The 10795-nt window shown below is 30.5% G+C and overlaps 1 protein-coding gene across 1 annotated transcript; it reads right to left on the bottom strand.

Moving 5' to 3' along the window:
- Positions 1-7913: 7913 nt before the first annotated feature.
- LOC134233380 (uncharacterized) lies at positions 7914-9733 on the bottom strand. Its single transcript, XM_062715341.1, has 3 exons — positions 9646-9733; positions 8694-8813; positions 7914-8248 (listed from the first exon to the last, which is right to left on the bottom strand). The coding sequence occupies exons 2-3, from the start codon at positions 8796-8798 to the stop codon at positions 7955-7957; spliced, it is 399 nt and encodes a 132-aa protein (XP_062571325.1). The 5' UTR covers positions 8799-8813; positions 9646-9733; the 3' UTR covers positions 7914-7954.
- Between the last annotated feature and the right edge of the window lie 1062 nt (positions 9734-10795).

Below are 10795 nucleotides of genomic sequence, written 5' to 3'. Positions count from 1 at the left end.
TCACTTTCAGTCCTTATTAGGTTTAACGTATTTGAATTTAAAGGTATGTTCAATTTAATCCTTCCTATCCAAACAAAGAAAGGAACATTGCCAGACCCAGCAAACTCATCACCAAACTCTTATCTTCAAGTTTTTAAAATATCAACCACAGCCGTAAATAAGAAATGTCAGACACTGGATATTCAAGAAATATATATTTTTGTCAAAGGCATATTCTCGAAAAATCCAAAGAATGTCTAGAACACATTAGAAGGGGATTTTATAAGTTAGGAATATGACAACAACTGGTTTTTCCCTACTTAATACAGCTTTTCAAAACAGAATTGCTTGTTTTAATCAATATTTTAAATACATCTTATAAGTTGATATCAAGTAAAAGATATTAAATAAAACAAATACATAAGAAGCAGCCTTTAATTATGTATAAAAAATATACTGACAATCAAAAGAAACGTAACACCCTACTTTAGGGGTGGGGGGTGGAGGGGGGTCATAATTATATATAGTTAAGAACTATATCTAAAAAGTATGGATAGCTTCAATTTTGTAAATATCGGTAATTACTGGAAGTCAAGTTTGAGTCCGCTTAAAAATTACATGTTTAACAAAACAATTGGCAATATTTTGGAGTTTTAAGGGTTGGTCACTGTTAATCATCAGTAATGCAGCAATATTTCAAAAAATAAATGCTCCTTCCGTTTCCCGTAGAGATGCTAAGACTTCCTGAAAATGACTTAAGTACGCATTTTCATTGCTGTAGCGGGAAAATATCAAAATAAACGTGATAGAGATTTTCTGATGCAAAAATTCTCTACATTACGAGTCAACAAGTTCTTACATATATTGCGCATTAATGACAGTAATTGTACTGGAAGTCCAAGGTTATTACACTGCGCTAGGGTAGAGAAAATTCGACCTAATCAGGTGAAAATCCATCGTCTCAAGCCACGGTCCGGAATCTGCATATATAGCTCTCTCCTACCCGTGGCTGCTTGATCACAAAAAGTGTCGAAATCTTGAATATTTACACCTTTATATTGTGACATCATATTCAGTCAGTGGCAAGTTTTGTTTCCATCGCAATCGAAATCAACAACGGACGTAACAGTATTTAAAAAAATATTTCCTATACTGTGCACGTGACTGGATATTGAAAGGTCGTGATAAAGTTCATCATCCAACTATGTTTTACTCGCATTAGTCAATATTTTAATGAGCTACGAAGAATTCTCTCCTCGTTCAACCACGGCCAGATGGGAGAGGAGCGTACATTTTGGCCGTGGTTTGCGACGATAGTGAAAAACAGGCATTTAAAAATGGCAAAGAATAATTCCTTCAATAAGATTTCGATATTAATAAACCTATTCTATCGTAGAAATTAAGCTGCATTTTTTGTGTAGGGCAGTCTTGCACGTTTTGATTGAATGACTGGGAGGGGGTGTTATAACAGTCATATATTACTTTCTAAAGATAATCATTTAACTTTTTATCAAATCTCTTATGTTTTGAAAGGTGAGTTTAGCCTTACTGTAATTACTACAATTTTGAAAATCATTTGTTAAAAAATTCAAACATTTGTAGATTACGGCTTGTTGCGCTTCTTTTGCATGGTAGTATACTATACAACTCAATGTATAGATAAAGATTGATACGTTGATAATCATGTCAATACCGTATAGCGGGTTATTTTAGCGGGTGCTAATTTTGGCTTATCTGAGCGTTTCGATGTAGTCCGCTAAAATTTTTATCGCCAAAATAGTCGGTACTCTTCTTAACGTCTATCTGCAAACAATGTGTCCGCTAAAATAAATTACGCCAAAATTATTGGCATACCTTTGAGCAGGCAAAACGCCAAATTTTACACCCGCCAAGAATACCTGCTATACGGTATGTGAATAAGACAATAGCAATAATTAGGATAACCTTTTTTTGTCTCCTATAAGCTTTCGTACTTAACAAAGTCTAGCTTTTGTAGATTTTTCTTTATTATAAACTGACTTCCCTTCCTTTTTTATTCTGAGGTATCGCGGGTATATTATTATGCATTAACATTTATTTCTTCCTTATTTCCTCGTGAAATAAGGTTATTTTACAATAAGAACAAAATCAACTAAATAAAGACATTAAACAAAATTACACAAAGTTGGAAAAATAATATCAAAAAACAAAAAGATCTGGAAATGAAGAAAACATATTGTTTATATATACAAGGTACTGCATAGGGGGAAACTAACTCGCGGTGCTAATATTCGATAAATTCACGGTGTCAATAAATCCATGAGTTCAAGAAACAGTGAATAAATTTTCAATAATCTTCATGTTTTATTTGGAAATTTGAGAATAGACTGCGATAGGTTTAAATATATTTACGTGCAATACGTGGTCATCTCAGCCTAATTACGAGTAGTACTTGTCATTCAATCATTTTATTTATCACGCTTTACTTTAATTCAAATCAGCAGATACATGTAATAACTTGTATTTGTTAAAATGCCGTTTTAATAGCCGACGCTACATGTTTCATCAATCAAAACACGTGAGTCGTGAGTTTTGATTACCTGTGCGTAACTTAAGGACGTTCGATCCTGATATTTAAAGCGTATTTCGCGAAGATCCTTTATTCATAAAATTAAGCATCATTTTTAGGTTCTAACAATAAAACTGAATTCTACAATGCAAATTAAACTATATTCAATGAAAAAACGCGATTAAATTCCATACAAGTAGAATTAAGCTAGGGACTATATTTTGTGGCGGAAGGTTTTTCAGACGAAAATGATCAGTTTTTTTCCATTTGAACTATAACAGTACTGTTAATTTTGGATGCCTATTTTTCCATGCATTTTTGCAGTGAAATATGCTATGCTGGTTATGAAATATCTATTAGATTATTTCTTATGAATTCTATCAACAAAGTGTGACAAATATAGTAAATATATTCTGAAAATCCGGGAAAAAATTGAGCCAACTTTAACGTAAAATTCACACTTTTTTAGTAATATCTGAAAATGTACATCATATACCCCCACTTTTGATGTTCTTTTCTAAATATTCAAGATAACTTTGACCTATTTGCTTAAAATCAGAAAAAGTTTAAGACTTTTAAATAATTTAATCTTGCTCATTATATTTTCAATGCCGGAAAAATAACATTTTATTAGTGCAAAAAGGTCAAATAATTGATTATGCAAAGCAATTTAAAACTTTTTTAAGTGTCTTTTTTTAAACAGACTTCGAGTTCATTTTGTTTCATGCTTTAATTGGATAAAAATATTGAAGGGAAACGTCGAAGATGTAATTTTTAATTAAGACACAAATTTCAGTGCAGAAAGGTCATATTAAATGTACTGTAGCGCTAAAAGAAGCATATTGACCCCCGTGTTTTGATTTGAATTTCAATTAAGCTATGTATGTAGAATCTAAAAATATACTTGGCAAAAAAAGTTTAAGACTTTAAATATCAGGATCGAACGTCGTTAAGTTATCACGTGTATTTGTTACCTACATTATCATTCATAGTTTTATCGACATTTTGATTTTTTAAAAATCATTCAAATAACTATTGAGCTTTCTAAAGATGTGGAAAGATATCATTTTGTCGACCTATATTAACAAATTTATTAATATCCAGTGGTTTTTCGCCGCATTGTGTTGAAGACGTACATGCACTCATCGTAATAGCAAGTCATTTGACGTTTTTAATCAGATTTTGATAACTGCACTTGTTTTGATTAAAAGTCAATTATTTATTATACCTAACAATTTAATATCAATCTACCATGTTGTTCGTGAAAAAGGACAAAATGCTGACTAATGTCGTTTATATGTTGCTACGATATGGATTAAACAGATATAGACGAGGGAGATAACTTCCATTATATACCAATTCCACGAATATATACTTATTAAGAAACCGCGATCGTGTCAGATGGAAGGAAAACGTGAAAATTACAACCCGTGAAATTAATCCCCTATACAGTATTATTTGATATAAGAGATAATCAATCAAATGTCCCCCATTGGCATATTTTGATGCATCACCCTGCAGTAATGTTCCCTTCAATTTATCATTAACCCTATTGCTATTTTAATTGTAAGCATGCTATATGAGAAAACCAGTTCTTTCGTTTTATTATTATCTTTAGTTATTGAAATGTTTCCGATGGATTTTATTTCTTTTTATTAAACTAGAAATATTGGTTGAATAGCAGAGCATGGTTTCCCTTTAATAAAATGACTTCTCTACAAAAAGAGAAATGGAGCGGAAGTGGAATGACGTCGGCGACGTAAGGGTCAGTAGGATGAGAAGAAGGGGGATCTACAGGAGGTATAGCAGAAAGAGAAAGATCTCAGGATGCAAGAACTTAGTACAAATTCGCCAAGATATTTGCAGAAAAGTTAATGAAATGTGTGAAGACTGGGCTGTTGCAACCACTATTGAAATAACGACCACTATTGAAATGATTATATCAATAGTGGTTGAGAGTGCATTTCAATAGCAAACATAGTAAGTAACCATTATTGAAATACGACCACTATTGAAATAATTATATCAATAGTGGTTGAGAGTACATTTCAATAGAAAATATAGTTAGTAACCACTATTGAAATACGACCACTATTGAAATAAATATATCAATGTTATCATGTTATCATTAAATATTTCATGTTAAAGGTGCATATTCTCCAAAATTATTATCAAAAGTCACAGTTCTAAAAGGGAATTTGTTAATAAATTGTATGATGTTAAATGTATACAATTCTATCATAGGTATTTACAAATTAATTAATCGAACTTTCCTTGATACTATTTGGTTGGAATGTTCAAATTGACTTCTTACAGATGAGTATTTTTCTAGGTACTTTACACGTTTTCACAACTTGTCATGGTTTTGTCGAAATGAAGCACCAAAAATGACAAAACTGCATTAGGAAATCATGTGAAAGGATGGGATAACAAAGTATTGTTTATCTTTATCAACAAATTAAATTGTATATATTGAAAAGATTTTTTTTTTAATTTATGGTCCGAAACTTTGAAATTTTGCGTCGTTAGGTAACTTTCATAATGCTACATTTCAGGAAGTTAACCTGCAAAAATGTCACCTTTTTAACATGGAAAACAGTCGAACAGATGAGAAACACTTCTATCATCTTGCGCCTTAGTATCATATAAATATACATAAAGTACAGAAATTACATATATCACCCAATGCATATAAAAATCCTAACAACTATTATGTGTACATTATGTTTAAAGTAATAGGATATGATCAAAATTAAGTTATAATTCATTTTTGAAATAAATTTTGTCACGTTACACAATTTTGCATTAACACAATGGGACCTTAATTTGTGCGAAAAACCATGTGAGTAATTGTATATATTTTGAAAACGCTTGCTTTTAAACAATAGTAATGAAGAAAAAGTATTTAAAATATATGTATAATATTTTCTAAAAAAAAAATAGATACAAACACGTTTGTTTTACACTAGTTTATGAAACTTTATATGCAGCTTGAAATACGTTACGTTTATGACACTCTCCTCATCATACATGTAGCAGCTCAAGTTTGCAGTGCCCAATATCATTTTCAATTAATATGTATTTGAAGTTCTCAGAAGTAAAGGCACAAAGTACACTGCGATATTCTCTGAAAAGCTTTAACGTACTTGCGTTTAACTTGATCTTGGAGTTCGACTTACCTTTAGCAATTTTTAACCTTGGCCATTACCTTTGAACGTTTATATTAGATTTTCCAGTGATGTTAACTTTAAATTAATATGATAAACGACAGGCAATATTCGACTTCATTGAATTGTCTACCCAGGTCATAGAGCATGCAAAATTATGACTTTATATGACTGTTGATACTTGTTTTTTTTTAATAGTAGTTTTTCAATATCTTCATATATCTCGTTTTTCGGATTGTTTGAGCTTACTCTGGGGTGTCGAATAAACAAGGAATTATAAATCCCATGTGATGGTGATGAGGTTATATTGCTAAATAAATAAAAAGAAGTTGATAATAGAAAAGTTTGTATCAAGTTTACTATAAAAGTTAAATTAAGTAAGATTATCATTGATGTAAGTTTACCAGTAGTCTCTTTTTTACTATACTAATATTCAAATATGAAACCAATGTTTTTGGACTCTGTGCTTCTTTCATTTCAAGTTCACTTGGATAAATCTAGTCGAAATATGAATGGAACTATATATATTTGTTGATTATACATCTAAATGTCGAGACGAAAGCTATAGCAGGTATTTTCTTCTTATGCATGCTTTTTTTTAAAAACAAATAATGCTTCAGATTCCCTGTTTCAGATTAATACAAATGTAGGTGCTTATACCAGGGTACAATCGGTACCAATCATAATTAATTGTCAGATTCTTTTAACAAAATAACTTTGCAGATAGATAATAAAACGGTAATTCATTTTACGAGGTCTGTCTGTGAGATCAAATAGTATGGACCTAAATTTCTTGTGAGGAAGGGTTAATTAAATGTTGAAAAATCGTCTTTATAAATGTGATTGATTTTGAAAAAAAATATATGTTTTCAATTTTTTTTTAAAGTCTTAAATATAAGGATTTTTTACGCTTCACGTTTGATTAACAAATTTCACGAATACATTGTTGTACAATACTCCTGAAAATATGACACAATATTTTTAACAACCAAAGTATTGTCAGGGTGACTTTACAATATTAGTTACTATTGAGTTTCAATGATTACAAAGATTAGATAAATTACGATTGGTCTTAACCCTACCCTCACCTTTCGTGTTAAAATCATGAAAAAATGTAATAAGGGTCTGGAAACAGATTTGTCATATTACTTGTTTGAAATAAAATAAATCCAGAATTCAGTTTCCTTTCTATAATGGACCAACTATCTGGGTAGTCTTGTGTTCATTCCTCGTGATTTACTTATCAAAGGTGATCTTAATTTCCAATTTGATGATCCAAATGAAAAAGATGCTGAACATATATAGAAAATTAAAAGAACATTTTTCCCGATGCAACACACCGTCTTGGTAATACATGTACATAATAAGTGTTAATAACGAGAGAAGACGTGTTGCGTTACAGGGAACATTGTTCTTTACAGATCCTGGCATGTATGTGACAACAATGGCATTATAATTGGGAACCTTGCAATGCGTGATTTACTCCGTCTTTCCAATGTTCCAAAGGAGAGAAAACAGTTACTTTTTTTAACAATTTGTGACATCGACAAAGAAGTATACAAAATTATCTGGAATTTTTAAATGTAACTTACGAAAAAACATCCATTGAAAACTTTGCTTTGCAGTACTATACAATTTTGCAAAAAAATGATTTTCATGCCACTCATGAATAAAAAGAAATTGTTTTACATGTACAGCCAAACACTCCTTGGTTCATGATGATCTTCATCCTGCCGAAAGATATCGCCGTTGAGCGAACAAAGAGCGATAAAAATACTTTCCCACAGAGATTTATTTTCAATGACATATGCATTGTTGCAACCACTATTGAAATAACGACCACTGTTGAAATAATTATCTCAATGGTGGTTAGGAGTGCATTTTAATAACAAACATAGGTTGCAACCACTATTGAAATAATTATCTAATAGTGGGTGAGAGTGCATTTCAATACAAAACACAGGTAGTAACCACTATTGAAATACGACCACTATTGAAAAAATGTTCACTTTTGAAATAAAGATTTCAATATGGATTAAAATATTGATTTTAATAGTGCTTTAAACAATGATTATTTTAGCAGTTGCTGACCAGGATTTCAATACCAAAACCACATTGCAAGCTTTATAGACAAAAGAGGCCACCATTGGTATGCATATGCTTTAATGTGCATAATTTTACTGATTTCTATTTTTTTTCCAGAATAAATGTCCAAGCAACACTAAATATATTAAAATTATATTAACTTTATTTACACAGTTCATGCTTGTAACACTGGAGGAGGGGGTGCATCAGGAACAATGTTGATGTATGGCTTAGCTTGTTCATTTATCCCAGAATTGTCCACGAATTTTACTGGATCCAATGCTGGGTTGATGGGTAAATCTCCAGATAAATTGCCCTTTTGAATATGGATTCGTTTTAAACGAGACTTGATGAAAATCCAAACCTGTCGCAAACTGATTGGTTTATTTTCATAAAGCGATTCCTGTATTTCAGAATTGCCTGAGCCACTTTGTTCTGGACAGCATTCGTATGAAGTGTCGTTTGATGTCTTTCAAAAAATTGAAAGTAAAATATTATATATGATATAACATTGAGTTATTAATGCAATTGCTTTAAAATTAAAAGAAATTTTTAAAAAATCAGCAGCAGCATAATCTGTAAACCAACTTTTATTTGCGTGCAAAAAATGTTCGCTCAGTGTGTAAATAATGGCCTAACAATTTGTATGAAAAATGTCAGTCAGCAGTTGACTTTATGATTAATTGTATCTGATGACAAGTTCGTTGTACCGACCAAAAGAACTTACGAAATGATGACTTTAAGCGAGAGGGCTTAAAGTCAATTTCAATCATTTTTTTTTTTTTTTTTGTCTTTTACCTTTTAAGTTTAAGTACATGCTTTATTCGTACAGGAGGCTCATTCATCGTTCAAACGTGTTCCAACTGTTCACACGTGTATTAACTTTAGCTCATCTACGTTCAATGTATACTTACCCGTGCATGTTTCGCTGATTTAGATTTTGGGGAATGTTTTGTAGCTCTTTTTGATACAACTGTAGGTACCTCCTCATCTTGAAGTCGTGAATTAGAGCACCCCATAGCTGCTTATAAGGCCTAAAAATTAGGTAATGAAAACTTCGCAAAAATTTTTTTGTAGTTATAAATTCAGTAGCATTGCCTCTAAATATAAGTTATACTGTGTACGTAATAACATGTTCTTTCAGGATCAAAATGCGTAAAAAAGCTGTATTTATGCATATTCTTCTTGGTTTCACAAGTATATGTTTCATATAAAGTTTACGTAGAGAGTATATCTTTAATTTAAAAAACTGATATGACAAAATTTTAAACACGTCGAATTAAATATTTTAATCATATTTGGGTATATAAACTCTTATCTTTTAATCAATCAGTTTCACTCTTGAATTTATTGAATGGAGTAATTTATTGAAATGAGCTAAAGCTAGTCCAGATTTAGGTTCTTTAGGTTCTTTCATTGCAGAATACAAGCAATTGTTACATGCATATGTGTAAATGGTTATCAAACATAGATTCTCGAAAAAAAAAAATTGTAGGATTTTCAAAAAGATGTGTTCCTTTAAACACCTTATGCGTTGATCAATATTTGAAATAATTTTCAGTCGATATATTTTAAATGTAGTGAAAAAAATCCAGTGGGCCCCTATGTCGATTTAGGTAGAGAGGTATTATACTTAGTCATGCCAATAGATTAACAAGACACTTGAAAAATATTCAAATAATTTTTTGTCGCCTATACTTTTCTACATTTCCGGTTTTCGTAGATTTTTGAATAAATATATTAAACTGATTTTCTTTTTTTTTCTCATGTAGCGTAGGTGTATTGCAATGTACATGTATAAAGCATGAAAGAAATCAAAATTTTAAACTATAAAATTGACACCGCCCATTAAACACCATACTTTACCTCCAAGTGTTCTTTTATCCTTTGATTTGTTTCGTTGTTGTTTTTCATTTATTTTGCGCGAATTATAATACAGAGTATTGGGAATCCCCGTTTCAGTCCATGAACATTGCCGTTAAAAAGTTATTCTAAAACAGGATTTAAGCAATCAAAAATAGTTATTTTTTCGAACATGCATCATTTTTCAGGTTTTACCTGCTATTTCTTTAATGTTGCTTCAGAAAGCTTTTAGTTTAAAGAACAATGGATTATAATAAAAAAAAAGCTTATTCAATTAAGACAAAGGACATTTTTTTTATTTTTTTTTTTTTTTTTTTTTTTTTTTTTTTTTTTTTTTTTTTTTTTTTGTGCGTGTTAAATAATTGAACTTCAACAGACCTTGAATTACTAATGGGTTTAAATTAATTGCCTTTCTGTGGAAAAAGACAAATCAATCATATAAAAATATCATCTCAGTATTTTATTATGACACGTTCAGTAAGACTTTCAGCCGTGTTTATCTTACATGTAAATTCAAAACAAAGGGCCAAAAAAAAAAAACTAAATACCAAGAAAGTATTCGTTTCATAAATCAGTATCAATCAGTAAGATTGATTTAATTAGTTGATTGATGATAAAATTTAGTCACGCGTTATACATGTAATAAGGCGTTACATTAATCACATAGCTTTTATTTAAAGCTCTTTTTTTTTTATCAAAATACAGTCACAATATTTTGTGTTTTTTATTTTGCATATGTATTCTGGTGAATAGAGAAATAATGTTCAAGTTTTATTTCATGGAAAGATGTTATTATTTTTATTTTTCTGAATAATGTACATGTTATTGAAAATTTCGAGGTGTATTATACACTTTCTGAAGTTTTTTGGTTTACCTGTCTAGATTTCCGTCCCTTAAAAAAAACTTTGACTTTGCCTATACATGTACCTAAACCTGAATTTTGATTGGATGGGACTACAACTTTAGTATCCCACATTTCTATTTCTTGTTTCATGACCTTTATGTCGATTTGACATTCAACTTTGTGGGATTTACCTTCTTGGTTGGTCATCTTTTGCAAAATTTTACCAAGCTTTAAAAAAAGAAAATGTGCTTTGGTCTTCAAAATTATTTTAAGCATCCATAGTGTTCAATATATCCAAGTTAGAGATAC

This window comes from Saccostrea cucullata, unplaced genomic scaffold, assembly GCF_032062105.1.
Source record: "Saccostrea cucullata isolate Sc308-1 unplaced genomic scaffold, CSIRO_AGI_Scuc_v1 ctg4004, whole genome shotgun sequence".
NCBI classification, from domain to species: Eukaryota; Metazoa; Mollusca; class Bivalvia; order Ostreida; family Ostreidae; genus Saccostrea; species Saccostrea cuccullata.
Note: the sequence above shows the minus strand (reverse complement) of the source record. Positions and strands in the feature narration are given on the sequence as shown.